At 44.2% G+C, this 19,204-nt stretch overlaps 1 protein-coding gene across 1 annotated transcript; it reads right to left on the bottom strand.

Moving 5' to 3' along the window:
* Window positions 1-15,467: 15,467 nt before the first annotated feature.
* Window positions 15,468-16,088, bottom strand: LOC121754497. The gene has a single exon (XM_042149845.1). It carries the CDS (start codon window positions 16,086-16,088, stop codon window positions 15,468-15,470), a length of 621 nt encoding a protein of 206 aa, XP_042005779.1.
* Between the last annotated feature and the right edge of the window lie 3,116 nt (window positions 16,089-19,204).

Here is a 19,204-nt window from a genome sequence, read left to right as displayed (position 1 = left end):
GACGGGTTGGAGGTGACTTGATGGCAGGCTTGGGCTAACCAATAACCCAAATGAACTCGTACTCCTGTGGCCATGCACCACGTAAAGTATAGGTCGGCGGTCGTCAGGGCGTTGTTGGCAGTGCCCATCAAGTTGTAGCTAACAAAAGTTTGGGCGAATCGCAGGACCCGATTTTCTATATGGTGTGCCTTCGACCAACTTGTTTTAAATTGACCCACTCTTGAGTGAGTCAAGAACTCCCACGCACCTTGTGCCTGAAATCCTGGCGTCAACTTCGGCGGACCAACCATTCTGTCGTTCCACAGGCCCTCATCATCTTCTGTTCTCGTTAGCAAGCCCATCCGCAGCGTCCACTCCCGGATACTCATCCTATGTTCTTCATTAAAAAGCCTGAAAGCTATGGAATCCGCATCCAAATCGGCGGTGGATTTGAACCGGAAGGTGGAAAAGAATTCACGTGCCGCGTCGACTGGGACTTCGAAAGTGCTGTGCTTTAGTAACCAATCAAAACCGATTGCATCTATATACCCCCTGAACTCATCGTTAGAGCTAATATGTTTGAGTTCCGCCGGGTGGTACATTTTTCCGGACTTCGCCACCTTTCCCTCAGCACTCTTTTCCTTGTATATGGCCACACGTTTTGGATCGTCAAATCTTCTCATATTGTCTAACAGCTCGTTTGTAATCCAAATCTCCGTCGGCTCAAAGTTCAGTACATCCTCGTCTTGCTCCTCCTCGGAATCACTGGACCTGGCAGGATTCTCGGGCTCTGTGGCGTATGGTACCTTGGCGGGTGGAGGAAGTGGAGATTCAGTAGATTTCCCCCTCTCCTTCTTGGTCGAGGAGGAAGCAATTTGTTTCCCTTTCCTCTTCTTAGCCCTCGCGCGGCGCCCCTCTTCGTCACTCTCCCTTCCACTCGGCCTGGGGGAGTCTTCCTGCGCAGACACGGCTGTCGCTAGGTCCAGCGTATCCTTTTCCTTTTGTTGGGCAGAAACGACAATGTCATCAAGAATACTCCGACGTGTCCGTCTCCTTGTTTCCCTTAGATTAAGCTGCGAATCGGCCTCCTCAGAGACCTCAGTTAAATCCACTATCATGTGGAGTCCTGCATCGACAGTTTCTTGAGCACCCTCAGAATCGAGTGCTCCACTTTCCTCTGCTAACAATGGGGTTGCCCCCGTGATATAAACAGGGGTTTCTAACCCCGTAAGATTTCCTTCAGGTTGGGCTTCAGTGCCCACAGATTTTTCGGGAGTCCTTCCCGCATCAACAACTTCCTCAGTAAATTGGGCTTCATCGCCCCCAACTACGTCTAGGGTTTCCTTTTCTACATCCTTCTCAGAATTTAGGGCTTCTCCGCCCACTTGAACATCATCATCATCAACGGCATCCCTCTCAACAGACGCCTCCAGAACAGGGGTTTCCCCCTCAGCCCTACTGACAGTAATAGCGGTGTCTTCAACTACCGCAACAAGAGCATCTACCCCCCCAACAACACTCTCCACCAAATTCACAGCAGGAATATCAAGGTTTACTCCCTCTGAAACACCATCACCTCCAAACTTTAAAACAGGGGATTCCTTCTGAGAATCAGAACCTAACCTGGGTTCACTTACGGCCAATAACGTCAGTCCCGCGGCCAGATCTGTCTCTACTTCGCGAATCTCCGCAATGGGTGATCCTGGAACGTCGGGCACTGCATCGTCCTCCGGCCTGGTGGCGGTTTCTGGGACCGTGTCCTGGGCAGAGGTGGTTTCTTCTGGAATAATGGTAGCAGCCTCCGGTGCGGTTTCTTGTACAGCAGTGGGTGGTGTCTCGACAACCTCCGGTTGTGTCACGGTGGTTGTTGGAACGGCTGGCATGGGTTGTCCCATTGCAAACATCGCGAACGCTTGCATCGCTTTATCGGCCCCTCCGAACTTCTGAAATAGTTCATTCATGAACTCCGCCGCACTCTTCTCGGCGGATCCAGAAGCGCTGCTGGTTCCTTGTTGGTTATCCATGATATTCTGCAGAAAATTTTGAAAAGAACTTGGGCGAAATTTTCAGATTAGGGTTAGAGAGTGATTGAAATTTGGGGTTTTTGATTTGGGAGAGAGAATATTTGGAGAGAGAATGAGTAATGAAAAAAATAAAAAGGCCAAAACCGATCATAGTGTAGGCATTGGAGAGGACAGTTTCCTTTTGCAGGCGGGTGCAGGTGGTGACGCTAGCGACCGTACGCCTCCCCATAAAGTGCTCTTTGAAATCCGGATCGGTGCCAATTCCCTCCAAAACTCTTTTACCCTACAATTCCTTGCTCAAGTAAATTCCTTCTGCCAAAACGCACTAAAAGAAAACATCAAACTAAAAAAAACAAATATGAAACGCCAAACTCCCCGGGTCTAGGATATGACAGCATCAAAAACATTCCCGATGGGTCTGGTGTTTCGAAAATATTTTTGGAAGAATAAAAATTTTTTATTTGTTTGGATTTTTCTTGATTTAAAGAAAGCAATTAAATATTTACAAAATTGTTGTCAAGTGTTCTCAAAATTTCCTGGATCAGGGTATGGTTAAACTTTATATTACTAGACCCAGGAGATATTTTAAAAACACTTCCTTCCTAGACTGGTTAGGTGATATCAAAGAGTGCGCGTAGTGGCGCTTCGTCCACTACACACAACTCTGAGCTATCCCTAAAGACCTTTATCCTATGTCCATTGACAAGAAAAGGTATGGAGTTTGGTGCACTTCCCTGGATTTCAACTGCTCCGTTTGCTCGAAGTCCCATGATGATGTAAGGCCCAATCCATTTAGACTTTAACTTTCCAGGCATCAACTTGAGCTTGGATTGAAACAAAAGGACTTTCTGTCCTACCCTGAGTTCCTTGACCCGGAGATTTTTATCATGCCAAAGCTTAGTTTTTTCCTTATACCACATGGCAGATTCATAAGACTCAAGCCGTAACTCTTCCAGTTCCTGGAGCTGCATCTTCCTCTCTTCTTCACAAGCCTGCGGATTCATGTTGATCTCTTTGACCGCCCAGTATGCTCTGTGTTCGATTCCCACGGGTAAGTGGCACATTTTTCCGAATACCAACCTATATGGTGACATACCAATAGGTGTCTTATAAGCTGTCCTATAAGCCCATAATGCATCATCCAGTCTCTTACTCCAATCCTTCCTAGACGGGTTCACCGTTTTTTCGAGAATGGCCTTTATCTCCCTATTTGATATTTCTGCCTGGCCGTTGGACTGAGGATGATAAGATGTAGACAACCTATGGTGGACTCCGTATTTCTTCATGAGAGCCTCTATTGTACGGTTCTTGAAATGGGTTCCTTGGTCTGAGATGACAGCCCTAGGGATCCCGTACCTGTTGAAAATGTTAGACCGCAGAAATTTGGCTACTTCCACAGCTTCGCAGGAGGTCGTAGCTTTTGCCTCTATCCATTTCGAAACGTAGTCCACCGCCACAAGTATGTATGTATTCCCATATGAAGATGGAAATGGACCCATAAAGTCCATACCCCAAACATCGAAAATCTCACAAACAATCACCGGAACTTGTGGCATTTCGTCCCTTCTAGAAATTCCTCCAATCTGCTGACACCTTTCGCAATTCTGGCAGAATTCGAATGCATCCTTATGTAATGTAGGCCAGTAGAAACCACTGTCTAGAACCTTCCTTGCAGTCTTCCTAGGTCCAAAGTGACCCCCACAAGCTAAAGCATGGCAATGATTCAGCACATCCCTTTGCTCCCACTCCGGAATGCATCTCCTAATTACCTGGTCAGCTCCCATTTTCCACAAATACGGATCGTCCCAAAAGTAGTATTTGGCTTCACTTTTTAATTTCATCTTCTGGGCCCGGGAAATTTCGTCGGAACTGGGCACTTCTCTAGTGACCAAGTAATTTGCTAGATCAGCGAACCATGGCTCTGCATCCGCCTGGCATTTCCTTTTTTCAGCATCTCCTGGACCTGTTGCTGCCATTACTTCTTCCCAATTGATAGGTCTAGGAGAATCGTTAAAATAATAAAGATGTTCTTCCGGGAACGCATCAGGTATTGCTTCATCCGTCTCACCTTGGTAAATGCGACTCAGGTGATCAGCCACCTTGTTCTCCGTCCCCTTCTTGTCTCTGACTTCCCAGTTAAACTCCTGTAACAGTAACACCCATCGGATCAACCTTGGCTTAGACTCCTTCTTTGCCAGTAAGTACTTTATCGCAGCGTGATCTGTGAAGACTATCACCCTCGACCCGAGCAGATATGGTCGAAATTTTTCAAAAGAGTACACGACTGCCAACATTTCCTTCTCCGTGGTGTCGTAATTTTTCTGGGCTTGATTTAGCGTTTTTGACGCATAGAAAATCACGTAACTTTTTCCATCAACTCTTTGACCTAGCACCGCCCCTACTGCATAGTCACTCGCATCGCACATGATTTCAAACGACAAACCCCAATCAGGTGCTCTGATGATGGGGGCAGATACTAATCTGTCCTTCAGCAGCTGAAAAGCCTTAATGCACTCCTCATTAAAAACAAACTCAACATCGTTATGCAACAGATGAGTGAGTGGCTGAGCAATTTTGGCAAAATCTTTTATAAATCTCCTGTAGAATCCTGCGTGACCTAGGAATCCCCTCACTTCCTTTTGATTTGTCGGGTGGGGCAGTTTCGATATCACGTCCACTTTTGCTTGGTCCACCTGTATGCCCCTTTCCGATACTACATGCCCCAGGACAATTCCTTCAGGGACCATGAAGTGGCATTTCTCGAAATTCAAAACCAAGTGCTTCTCTTGACATCTTCTCAGCACTACATCCAAGCTCGCCAGACATGAATCAAATGAGTCCCCGTATACAGTGAAGTCGTCCATAAAGATCTCGATGCAATCTTCCAGCAGGTCTGAGAAAATACTCATCATACATCGTTGAAAAGTGCCTGGTGCATTGCAAAGGCCAAACGGCATTCTCCGATATGCATACGTTCCGAACGGACACGTGAAAGTTGTCTTCTCCTGGTCCTCGGGGTCCACGTAAATTTGGAAATACCCACTATATCCGTCCAAGAAACAGAAATATTGCTTGCATGCTAATCTCTCCAGCATCTGGTCAATGAACGGAAGGGGAAAATGGTCTTTCTTGGTTGTCTCATTCAATTTTCTGTAGTCAATGCACATCCTCCAACCGGTGACTAGCCTGGTCGGTACCAACTCATTCTTGTCATTCTTGACAACCTGGATTCCCGACTTTTTGGGTACCATGTGTACTGGGCTAACCCATTCACTGTCTGGTATGGAATAAATGATTCCTAGGGATAACAACTTCAATACCTCCTTCAATACCTCCTCCCTCATATTGGGATTCAATTTGCGTTGAGGGTCTCTGCAGGGTTTCGCTCCTTCATTTAATCGAATGTGATGCATGCACAGATCAGGGCTAATCCCTACCAAGTCAGAAAGTGTCCAACCAATAGCGTTCTTGTTCCTTCGGATGACTTTCAGCAGCTCCTCTTCCTGTTCCTTGATCAAGTTGCTGTTGATAATCACCGGAAAAGTCTCATTCGCCTCAAGGTAAGCATACTTTAGGCCTGGCGGAAGTGTTTTCAACTCCTTCTTGGGAACATCTTTTTCCTGGGGCAGGGGGTTCTTTTCTGCAGCTCCAGTCGTCATCCCCTTAGTCGATCCAAGAAGATCTTCCTTGCTTGCCCCATAAAGTGTCTCCCTCGATCTGGCTAGCTCGGGCTTGGTGCAAAATTCCAGAATTGCTTCTGCTAGCTCTTCATCTGACAACTTGCTCGTATTCATTGCTTGGCACCAACTGGCCACCTCCTTATCAACAGCATGACTCATCTCTGAGTTCTCAATCTGTCCCTGCATTAATTCAGTCTCGAGGTATTCCTGGACCAAGGGGTTAATGATATCTACAGAATGCATATTTTCAACATCAAGTGGCTTCTTCATTGCCTCATCTATGCTGAATGTATATTTATCCCCATTGTAATCGAGACAGATAGTACCATCAAAGACATCAATGATAGTCTTAGCAGTTCGTAGGAAAGGTCTCCCCAATAATACTCCGCCAGACTCTACAGACTCATTATCGCTCATCTTAATCACATGGAAGTCAGCCGGGTACAGGAAGTCGTGTACCTTGACTATTACGTTCTCGAGCACTCCTTCAGGGCAGATGCATGACCTGTCCGCCAATTGGATCACAACCTTCGTATCCACCATACCTACTCCCACTAACCTCTTGTATATGGACAGGGGTAACACATTTATGGATGCTCCCAAGTCACACATAGCATGCTCAATTTTTACATCGCCGATGGAAATAGGCAAGGTGAACATACCTGGGTCATTGCATTTCGAAGGCATCCTCCGCTTCTGAATTACCGCGGACACATTCTCGCCTATCAAGATTTTTCCACTAGGTCTAGCCTTCCCAGCTATAAACTCTTTAATGAACTTGCTGAAAACTGGCATTTTCAAAGCCTGTAAGAAGGGTAGATTTATCTCCAGTTTCCCGAAAATATCCATAAGATCCACTGGCTCATCCTTCTTTTTCTTTGCCTCTCCTCGGTTTGGGAAAGGTTTTGGTCGTTTCCCGGTTCCGGAACATTCACCTGCTGAAGATTCATCGACTCCTTTTTTCTCTACCAATTCTGGTTCTGGATCTAGGAAAAATGGTTCGATTGTCCTGGGCAGCCGTTTCTCTAAATCTCCTGCCTGAAGTTCATCTCTAACTGCAGGGTTGCCTTCAACCGAGTTTCTTGATTCAGTGGTTTTTTCCTCTGTTTCCTTATCCTTAATGGGGGTCGTGACCTCTCTGTACCTCATGACCGGCCCTTCGTACTCCTTCCCAGATCTCAGCGTGATCTGGCTAATATTGGCTTTGTCAGGTGGTCTTACCGATGCAGGAATCTTGCCCTCGTTTCCCCGCATATCACTCAAGGACCTAGCTATTTGAGACAACTGTTTGGCCAACATATCCATTGCCGCCTTCTGTTCTTGCTGCGCATCCTGAAGCTTGTGGACCACATCATTGTTCGACTGTAAATTGTTCTGAATGTGCTGCTGGGAACTAACGAGGTCGTGAATCATCTCATCAAGGTTCCTTGGTCTAGAGCTTGGCTGACTAGGGCATGGCCCTATATTTTGGTTTGTTCCACTTCCTTGGCCTGGGCGAATGTGCCCTTGACCTCCTGGATTGTTGTTGAAATTACTTCCTTGACCTGGGTAAGGTGCTTGGAAATTCCTTTGATGTGGTGGTACATAAGAATTCCCTTGATAATTTTGATTCTTGTTTCCCCAGGTCGAGTGATCTCCTTGATTACGGTTGTTCCAATTTCCTTGCCCCTCATGATTTCTCCAGTTACCCTGCCTCTCGGGCTGCGGTGCGGACTGTATACTCAGTTGGGGTGCTGGCTGGCTTTGCTCGTTTTCAGACCATCTAAAGTTCAGGTGATTCCTCCAGGGTGCATCTCTTTGTCTTCCTTGGTTCCAACTTCCATCAGGATTCCAACTTCCCATCGCGTTCGCCTGGGCCTGGTAATCACCTTCCTGAGGTCCGTAATATTGCTGGGGTTGATTATCTGCTGGACCTAACAACTTAGCCGTTTCCCTGGGTGCGGCTGTATTAGTTTTTTCGATAGCATTCAGCAAGGCTTTCTCCAGCCTATCAATCCTTGCTTCAACTTTGTCATCCTCCTGCTCCCTTAATGCATTCACAGAGCCTTTTCTCACAGCATTCCTCGTACTGTCATACGCCTTCTTGGCGTCGATTAATCTTCCCAAAATCTCTCTTGCCTCACTTCCTCTCTTTCTTGTAAAATTCCCCCCGCTCGAGGAGTTCATCAAGTCCTTAGACTCGGGAGTTGCCCCTTCATAAAACAGAGAGTAGGTCTCTGCCTCTATCATCCGATGATTCGGGCATGCGTCCAGCAATCCCTTGAACCTTGACCAGTATTGGCTCAATGACTCATCGTAATCCTGCTTGCATTCCACTATCTCCTTCTTCAGAGCGTTCGTCTTGTTGGATGGAAAGAAGTAATCTAGGAACTCCAATTTAAAGTCCCTCCAGGTGCGGATAGAATCCGGGGGTAATCTCAACAACCATGTATTTGCCTCCCCCTTTAGAGTGAAAGGAATCGCGCGCAAGCGATAGTCCTCCTCTGTCGCATCATTAGGCCTCCTTTGAATGCCACATAACTTGCTAAACTCGTTCAAAAACTCGTACGGGCATTCACTCCTTCGCCCAGAAAATGTTGGCAAGACACCTAACACATTCGTTTTGATCTCAATAGATCTCTGACGTGGGTTCATCACTATTGCGTGTGCTGGTTCTCCATCGAGATGAGCCGTTAGTGACCCTATTTCTGGATCTGGGTCCGCTACGTGTGCCATCTCAACTTCCTCTTCCTCCCCTGTTTCTGACTCTGTTTCCGATTCTGGTGGGGACTCCGGATCTGTTCGTCCTGAAGATTCCCAAGATTCGTCACTCAAAAACTCAGTCGGGAACGGATCTCCCGTCGTGAACCCTGATCTGGTAGTCACAGTGGAGGCTGTATCCTTGATCTTCCAAACGAACTGACCGTATTTCCAACCAGACGAGTTACTCCGGTGGAAGCTCCTGCTCATGTACTACAAAGAAAACAGAAAGAAAAAGTAAATTAAAATTATTCACACCAAAAACTCTAGGCACTAACACAAAGTACGCCATCCATCCCCGGCAACGGCGCCATTTGAAGCGAGATGTTTTCTCTATTTTTATATCGAGTGTGCACAGAAATAGATCACTGCAAGCGCTTGGTCAAGACACCACGCTCCTTAAATCCACTAGAGCACAAGGTCTAGGAACTTAAGAGAACATAAAGTGCTTGGTCGTTGGACACACATCGACCCCCCTTCAAAAAATATAAATCCCTCAACCCGAATACTATGAATTAGTATAGGGAAGTGGGGTCGATCCCACAGAGATGGACTCGCAAAGTAGTGCTTAGAGACTTTGGACAGACAAATGGCTGCTGCCACGCAACAAAAGGGTTGAGAATTTTAAACTAACTCTAGACCTAGGCAGAAAATGTAAATGCTAGACCTAGGACATGTTAAACTTGTAAATTCAGACTTCGACAACAAGAAACATAACCACTTCCTAGACAGTGTAAACAACTACCTAATCTAGCTAAATAGAATATGACTGAGGGTGGGGACCATAATTCCAAAAATGGCAAGTACGGAAAGAACTGCAGATTAACAAACTGAGCAAAAGGCGAGATTCGAACAGAATATAGAGATTTGGTCGTCGTTATCTTGCTGCAACTCGGAAAAACATCAGATCTGCGTACACTAGACGGAATGAAAGAAAATCACGTAAACTAAGCATGAAAATCAGATCGAAACTACTCAGATTCACGTCAGAATGCTTGATCCACTCCGGATCCAAGACATCCGAACCCAACAACCAACAAATCCAGCAAATCCAACCAAAATTCTTCCACAATCCAACTCCAATCTCCCAGATCTGACCATTAACCTGCAATAACTCAGTAAACAGCTGCGAAACGCATCCAACTCCGACAAATTAAAACTCCAAAATCTCAATAAGCGAAACGATCAAACCAGAAATCAACACAATCGCCATAACGGAAAATCAAACTTGCATTTAAACCAGAAACTATTCGGTGAAAACAGCGAACCGAGCTTCGAACAACGAAGCTCGGCAGAGTAAGCAAAATGCGGAAAGCGGAAAATAAATTGTTTCTTCGCTCCTAACAAGAGCGGTGTTACACCATTTCGGAAGCTAAGATGAAACCCGAACGTGCGAACTGAGATCTCCTCAAAACTAGTATCAAGTGTGTGTGTGGGAAAGTGAACTAAGCAACAGGCTGTGGTGAGATCTCCCCCGGGAAGATCCCTCCAGCTTGCATGCTTCTGCCTTTTATAGATGCGGAAATAGCCCTTGAGTCTTCGTAGAAATCTCTATTCTACCCTTCAACTCTGGAGCTTCCTCCGTCGAGCAATTCTCTTCATAATCGTTCACTAAATCGCCAGTTCCTCGACCTTGTGATTTTTTGGTCTTCTTTCCTGGACCTGGCGAATTCCTTCACACACCTGGCTTAAAACGTGCGTTAGTCCTAGTAAAATCACGAATTAAATCCCTAGACCCATGCATGAAATTAGCCTTATCAGTTCACCAAAGATTCAAATCAAACATCACATAAACTCATTCACAATCTCATATTCATCAAAGTTCTCATGCAAACACAAATTCCCACCTATTAAATTCGCGATCTATGATTCCTACACTCACTATATGCATGAAGGGATCAAGAATAAGGTTTCAATGAAGGAGATGAGAAGAAAATCTTAGTTATACCTTCTTGAATCAAGAAAAACGAACGGTAGAAACAAGTGTAGTCACGATTCGTCGGGAACTCTTGAAAATCCACTCCATTTGGTGCAAGAAACAATGGTAGAAGAAGTCTTTGGAGAGGATGAGAGTGAGGGAGAGGAGAGGCGTGAGAGAGAGAGGGAGAGGGAGTGGGCGGCTAGGGTTGGGGGAGAAAATGAGGCTAGGGTTTAGTTTAGGTGATTTTATAGGTCTAGGTTAATTCCAAAATTTAATTAGTTGTGGGGGAATAAAATAGAGGTCAATAATTAAAATTCCCACAATTAAAAGAGGCATAATTTTTGAAAATTATGGCTGAGAATTTACAAGGAATTATTTGGTATTTACTTGGAGAGAAATAAATCCACAATTTAGGAAATAAAACATTGAATATTCCATAAACAAGGGAACAAAATAAATTAAATCTCTAAGTAAAAAAATGAGGTAAAGGCTGAAAATTTAAGAGGAAATGCACAAGGAAATTATTTAAATCCTCAATTAAATAGAATAGGATTTAAATTTGGTAATTTCTTTGTAGGAAAAGGGCTCCCGTAAAATAGGTAACAAATAAATAAATTCCCACAAGGAAAAATAAGGCATAGGGGCGTGTGGTATAGGTGAGGAATAAAAGGAAATATTCACATCCCCAATTAATTAGACATAGGTATTAGTATGGTATTTAATTGAATAAAAAGGGATTCCACAAAAAAAAGGAAACAAATAAATTATCATCAAAAAAATAGAGAAGGGGCCGAAAACAATTTAAATAGCCAAGGAATTATTTCAACTCTTTATTTCATTTGGGTGAAGAAATAAAATGTGACATGATTTAATTGAATTTAATTCAAAAGGAGGGAGTCAACAAGGCACCAATTAAATCAAAGAAAATAATTCATCCTCCTATTTTAAATAGGGGATTTTCGAAACTCCCAAGGATGGTAGGCTAGAGTTCGAATTTCATGTAATACAATTTAGGGATAATTTGACTTGGATTTAATTTGGATGTATATCCCAAAACAATTAATCAAATCCAAGAAAGAATAAAATTTCCAATAAATGGGAAGGGCCGACAATAGCCACTTTACTTGGCTAGAACTAAATGCATAATTTTATTTAAATTGATCCCCCACATAAAAAAAATATAAAGCACTTCATTCCAAAACATCCATGACAACTTATTCCACATAATCAAACTCAATCCCGTAGCAACAATTTAATTCAATAAATGAAATTTCCAATCGACATATTAAAATAAAAGTCGCAAAAATTTGGGATGTTACATCCTTCCCCTCTTAACAGAAATTTCATCCCGAAATTTGACCATCTCATGTAAACAACTCGGGGTACTTTTCTTTCATTCTATCTTTTAACTCCCACGTGGCTTTCTCGGGACCATGGTGTTTCCACAACACCTTCACGGATGCTATCGACTTGTTTCGCAACTCTTGCACCTTCCGATCTAGGATTGCCTCGGGCCTTTCCTCGTAGCTCATGTCGGGGGTTAGGATCACTTCCTCTTGATGAATCACATGCTTGGGGTCGAACACGTACTTGCTCAACTGTGACACATGGAACACGTTGTGCACGTTCCCAAAGCTGGGAGGTAACGCCAATCGATACGGTCCTACAAAATGCGGTTTCAGCTTGCCTTTCACTCCAAACCTCACAACTCCTCTCGTCGGGGATACTTTCAAGAACACTTTATCACCAACGTCGAATTTGATTTCCGTTCGACGCACGTCAGCATACGACTTCTGCCTATCTTGAGCTTCCTTGATCCTTGCGCGGATTTGATGCACAATTTCGGTCATCTCCTTTACGGCGTCGGGTCCTAACATCTTCCTCTCACCAACTTCATCCCAATAAAGTGGGGATTGACACTTCCTGCCATACAAGGCTTCATACGGAGCCATATCGATCGTCGCTTGGTAGCTATTGTTGTAGGCGAATTCAACCAACGGTAGAACGGTTTCCCAACTTTCCCCTAGATCTAGGACAACGGCTCGCAGCATATCCTCAAACGTTTGAATCGTCCTCTCTGACTGCCCGTCCGATTGTGGGTGATAAGCAGTGCTGAAATTCAGTTGTGTGCCCAATTCCCGTTGCATACTCATCCAAAACTTTGATGTGAACTTCGTATCACGGTCGGACACAATGGTCTTTGGCACCCCATGCAAACGCACAATCTCATTCACGTAAAGCTTTACTAACTTGTCCGCGCCATAAGTAATTCGAATTGGTAAAAAGTGCGCATTTTTAATTAGTCGATCGATGATCACCCAAATTGCAGACTTTGGCAAACTCGTCACGAAATCCATAGCTAGATGCTCCCACTTCCATTCGGGAATTTCAAATGGTTGCAATTTCCCATATGGTCGTTGGTGTAAGGCCTTCACTTGATGGCATGCTAGACATCGCTCCACATATGACGCCACGTCTCCTTTCATTCCATTCCACCAAAAATGTTACTTCAAATCTCGATACATCTTCGTGCTTCCGGGGTGAGCAGTGCAAGGCATGTCGTGCGCTTCACTCAAAATCTCATCTTTTAGCGTCTCATAGGCTCGGCACACACAATCGTCCATCGTACGTCAAAGCATTATCCGCCTCCTCATGGTAATGATCAAGCTTCTCAGCTTTGACCTTCGCACGTAACTATTCCAACTTCTCATCACGTCGTTGGGCTTCTATGAGCTTGGTTCGTAAATCTGGCTCAATCACTAGTGTCGCTAATTCTCCTCCTGCTGTCTCGGGCGCTTTTACAATTTCCAAACTCATTCTGTCGAATTCGCGAATCAACGCTTCCTCTTGCGTTAGGAAATAAGCCATTTGAGGTTGGTTCTTCCTACTCAAAGCATCAGCGACTACGTTCGCCTTGCCCGGATGATAGTGAATACCACAATCATAATCTTTCACGATCTCTAACCAACGTCGTTGTCGCATGTTTAGCTCCTTTTGCTCGAAGAAATACTTGAGACTCTTGTGATCCGTATATATTTCGCATCTCACTTCGTATAGATGATGTCTCCAAATTTTCAGTGCATGCACTACTGCTGCTAGCTCCAAGTCGTGCGTCGGAAAATTTAATTCATTCGGTCTCAACTGTCGGGAAGCGTATGCTATCACTTTCCCATCTTGCATCAACACACAACCAAGTCCTACCTTTGATGCATCGGTATAGACGGCGAAGTCCTTGTCGGCTGCCGGTACGGCTAGAACAGGTGCTGTAGTCAATTTCTCTTTCAAAAGTTAAACTCGCCTCGCACTCCGGCGTCCAAACCACTTTGACTCCTTTCTTCAACAGTTGTGTCATTGGTCTCGCGATTTTAGAGAATCCCTCGATGAAGCATCGATAGAATCCCTCAAATCCCAAGAAACTGCAGATTTCACTCGACATTTTCGGCGATTTCCAATTTTGTACGGCCTCGACCTTTGCTGGGTCTACTTGAATTCCATTTGCCGTCACAATATGACCAAGAAAGTTCACTCGAGTCAACCAAAATTCACACTTACTAAACTTGGCATAAAGCTTCTCCTTTCGCAACGTTTCCAACACTGTTTGTAGATGCCATCCATGTTCTCCTCGTTCTTCGAGTATACTAAAACATCATCTATGAATACTAACACGAACTTGTCGAGATACTCGTGGAAACTCAGTTGATCGAGTCCATGAAGACGGCCGGGGCGTTGGTCAGCCCAAATGGCATCACGACGAATTCATAATGGCCATAACGAGTGCGAAACGCGGTCTTAGGCACATCCTCGCATCAGACCTTTAGTTGATGATATCCCGACCTCAAGTCCATTTTCGAAAATACGCCCGCTCCTCGAAGTTGGTCGAACAAAACATCAATCCTCGGCAGTGTGTACTTATTCTTCAAGGTCATCTTGTTGAGTTCAAGATAGTCGATGCACATCCTCATCGTTCCATCATTTTTCTTAACGAACAACACTGGCGCTCCCCAGGGTGACACACTAGGTCGGATGAAACCCAAGTCTAACAGTTCTTGCAACTGGATCTTCAACTCTGCCAACTCTTTAGGGGCCATTCGGTTTGGCGCCTTCGATACTGGCGCAGACCCTGGTTCCAAATCATTAGTGAACTCTAATTGTCTGTCGGGTAGCGGTCCAGGCAAAGCTTCGGGAAACACCTTGGGAAAATCTCGTACTACTGCCACGTTTTCCACTTTCAAATCCTTCTTTTCCTCTCCGTTCAAGTACACAAGATATGCCGGACGCCCTTTTCTTATCATCGTGGTTGCTTGCAATGCGGAGATTATGGAGGTTCGTCGGTTCATGGAGATCCCATATAAGATAGTCGCCTCTTTGCCCGGGGCTTGAAAAGAAATTTGTCTCTCTTTACAGTGAATCGTTTCGTGGTTATCGGTAAGCCAATCCATTCCCAAAATTATGTCTACGTTTTCCAAAGGCATGATGTGCAAAAGTTGGGCCACTACTCCTAGTTCTCCTAAAACAAACTCTATGTTCGAGCAAGTTCTCACAATATCAATCAAACCTCCAACCGGCGAAGACACATTCATTATCGGTTCAAGCTTAGCAGTAGGAAGCACCCGTATCAAACAGCACGATAATAGGTAGTTGTTGGAGCTTTCCCATACCTGTGAAATTCTCCTTGCCCTTGTTAGCTTGTTGCTCTTGCACTTGATTTCCTTTCAGGGCATACGCCCTTGCTTGTTGTGGGGCCACTTGTCAGATCGGTTGTGGCTGTTGCGGTGGCCTCTGTCCTTGCCCATTCTTCGCTCCTCCTTTGTTGTTATTTGGGCACTCTCGAGACATGTGTCCGTTTCCACCGCAAGCATAGCACCGAATGCCTCCAACTCTGCATTCCCCAACATGATACCTGGAACAACGATTACAGTAGGGTGTTCTCTGTGGGTTTCCCCTCTGATGTGGCACAACTTGGCGGCCATGGTTCTACGGATGCCGAAAAGTGGAAAAACGCCGCTTGTTGTCAAAAGGAGCTCGGTTTCCCTCCCACTTTCTCTTGTCTCTATAGTCCGATGGGGGTGCAGGTGGTGTAGGATTTATCACCCTCTCGTTCTTGGGCAGTGCTTCCTCCACATCTTAGGCGCAACCCAACACCTCAGAATAAGGAATTCCCCTGCGGCTGGCCACAGCTGCCCTTATCTCGGGTCTAAGGCCAGAACGAAACTTCTCCGCCATCTTCTCGTCTGTGTCTACCAATTCTGACACATACCGGGTCATCGCACATAGAGCGCGGTCGTACTCCGTGACCGTCATGTTTCCTTGTTTTAAGGTGTGGAACTCCACTACTTTCGATTGCCGATAACTCATGGGAACATATTTGTTGTACACTTCTTCCTTAAATTCTTCCCAAGTAAGCGCCTCACGGCGAGCGGGGTCCATGGTCCTCCTCTTAGTTTCCCACCAAAAATCAACGGGTCCTGTCAGTGGATAAGTCACGCAAGCCAGACGTTCCTTATCAGTGCATCCCATAAAGTCAAAGATACGCTCAAGGTCTCGTACCCATGCCTCCGCCTTCGGGGGCTCTCCCAATCCATCAAACTTGGGTGGGTTCTCTTTTCGAAAGGCCTTGATGTATTCCCTTTCGTTTGGTTGGGGTAGAGGTGGTGGTGGAGGTGGGGGTGGATTCCCGACACTTCCCTCTGTCTGTTCCCCCACATTGTTCTCCACTCTTGGACCACGTCTACGTCTTGGTGGCATATTGATCTAAAACACAAGTTAGCATCGTTGTGAGTAATCGTTGTTATGAAAACACCACTTCTTTGAATTCATGCACGCGTACAAAACGATAAAGCACAAGTACGTAAAGTTATACGAAAAGTGAACTTCCATAGATAACGTGGAAAGGAAAGTCAAAACATTCGATCTGAAACAAAAGCAAAAAGATACTACTTCCATCGTCATAACAACTTAAGAAAAAAAAACAACATTCATCTATCTAGCGATATATTCTTCCTCTTCTGGGTCCTCTTCCTCTTCCGAGTCCTCTTCCTCTTCCGGGTTCTCGTCGAGCCAATGGAAGTCCTCATCATCATCCATAATATCGTCCACATAATCACCCTCGAAACCCGGAATCATCCCTACTTGTGCCGTGGCTTCACCTTCCGTCGCGGGTTTAACCTCAATCATGGGTTTTTCTTCCCAAACTATCTCGTCCTTCTCATCTTCTGCCGACGGTGGTTGCTCAGAACGTGAGTCGATCAGAGCACACTGCAAGGCTTTCAGAAAACCTTTCATGTCTCCATCCATCACCTTATTTTGTGGTTCATACCACGTAAACCGACTGGCCGTTGCTTCCATCCAAGAGTTCCAGCTCTCGGGCATTAACTCGACCAGTCGTCTTATGCCACTAAAGGACGACGCGTGATACCCGCGGACTTCTCGCCACAGGGTTTCGAAATGGGCGACAACCTCTCTTAAAGGTTTTCCTTCTTCTCTCTCGTAGTGGCGGTAATCGTCTATTGCTTGTCGCATTCTGGCACTATATTGACTGCTCTTAAGCGCGGTTCGTTTAGTTCGTGCCATCTACGCGAAAACGAAAGTTTCTTTTTAAAACACATTTTATCTCATTGTTTGTTTATGATGTTTCCTAAGTTCGTCACGTAGTTCGAAGTTTAATACTCCCTCCGTCCCATGCTACTCGCACTTTTCATTTTAGGCCGTAAATTTGGGATTGATTTTTTTGTGTAATTAAAAAAGAATTTTAGGTGTAATGAGACATCACTTAATAAAAGAGCTCTTAACTTAAACTAACATATTAATTAAATGCATTAATTCTAACTTAAATTATAAATAGTGTAAGGACTTTGTGACGAGCCGAAAAGCAAACGTGCGAGTAGCACGGGACGGAGGGAGTATTATCTTAAGGCTTCATATCTTCACATGTTAATGTCGTGGTATTTTCGCACATACAACACATACTTAGTCATTATACTGATCTTGCTCATGCTCCATATAATCACTCCATAAAAAATACATAATCAACATACAACACGTGCTTAGATCATCTTGTCAATCATGTTCATACTTCACATGATCATACCATCACAACATCACATTCACATATATAACACGTGTTTAATTTATCATGTCAATCATACTCATATTCAACATAATCATATCATCACAATTCATCTTCACGTATAACATTCATTCGCATGCATACACTTGCCAAAACATCATCATCATATCATCGCCAATTTCATGCATCGATCTCACATGCTTGCAACAACTTAAAACATACCTCACTTTCTTTGGTTGAGCGCGATGCTTTGGATGTTGAGCCTTCGTGACGCTTCTAGTCAATAAGGGTTCACAAATCTAGACTTAAGGTAAAAGAAGACTCTCGGACCAGAGCGAAAGAACGAAGCTCTGTTACCACTCTGTCACGACCACCCATACTAGGGGTACTACAAACGCGGCGATCGTGACCAAGGGACGATAAAAAACGACAACTTACAAGGATAACAGTTTACGAAAACTCAATTAGCTTAAAGGAAGAAAAAATATTTTAGGTTAAAAAGTCTAAGGTTATAATTAGAAGCGACTTAAGATAAATATATTTTTTTCTTTTTTAGAAAGAAGCAGCAGAGAAAATAAATATTAAAAACCCAATTAACTTCTAAAGAACCATTTAGTTTAAATCACGTAAACAACATTTTAAAGTAACATTGCAAATACTCGTTTAAAAGCTTAACACAACCATACTTGCTCAACACAGTACGAAAAAGATTAAAGTTTTGAAACATAGTTCAAAATATAGCAGCGGAAATAAGGTTTAAAGAGAGTCGAGGATAACGCCTATGTATGAAGACATAACGCATCCTAAGTTCTTAGGCCAACTCAACATCCTCCGCAACATCCCGCTCAACCTGCACATAAAGAAAAAGAATATGCAGGGCTGAGTACTTGTTGTACTCAATGGGCTCATGCCGAAAACATTTTAATATAGTTATGTCATCCATACCAGTGATCTCGAGTTTTATATGTAGTAAGAAATATCTCGAGAACACAAAATATTTCAAGTCTGGCCAGACAATTTATCTCCCCGCTTTTCACATCAATCCATCAATCACAGTCATCATATCACAGTGCGACGAAAGTGTGGCCACACTATTCGCCCACGAGGCCGGCCGACTAGCAAGGACGGCTCACGATCCCACCAGTATACACAGATTGATAGGGTTTACGACCCTACTCAGACCCGAATTCATTTCACAACACAACCATATAGCCTAATGGAGCAAGCTCAGACGAACTAGGCATCAGACAACAATCTCACAAACAAAATAACAAGGCATGACATAACAAGTTAAACCAACCTTATAACACCACATCGTATTTTCGGAAAATAAAAAGGTTTGAAAAGAAAGCCCACCTCGATCGTTTATACAACACAAAAACCAACTTATGGAAACTCTTGTTCCTCGAGCTCACGTATCCACAATCACCCTTGCCAAACCACAATACAAATTAGCCTTCCATCAATTCACATTATCATGCATGTCCTATCGTTCGTCCTATCATTCTCTTAAATTTATCCATCCCAACATTCATCAACATACGAAAAACATGCCATAATATTTCTCGACGTGTCGCACATAATCACGTCATAGGATACCTTCCCAAATCATACATGCATCATATAAATCATTAAAACTTGACAACAAGTAATATTTCCACAGAACAACAAATCTGGCAGAACTGCACGGTTGGTTTGTAAAATCACGCAAACATCCATCCGACCTCATATGAAGTTAAATTTTGGTCACAACACAGTAGACACCTTCAAGTTCATTCAGTTATAAATTCTCACT

Source organism: Salvia splendens, chromosome 11 (assembly GCF_004379255.2).
Source record: "Salvia splendens isolate huo1 chromosome 11, SspV2, whole genome shotgun sequence".
NCBI classification, from domain to species: Eukaryota; Viridiplantae; Streptophyta; class Magnoliopsida; order Lamiales; family Lamiaceae; genus Salvia; species Salvia splendens.
Note: the sequence above shows the minus strand (reverse complement) of the source record. Positions and strands in the feature narration are given on the sequence as shown.

Coding starts and splice junctions, on each gene's coding strand:
- LOC121754497 (XM_042149845.1), bottom strand. CDS start 16,088: ATGCCACCAAGACGTAGACGTGGTCCAAGAGTGGAGAACAATGTGGGG.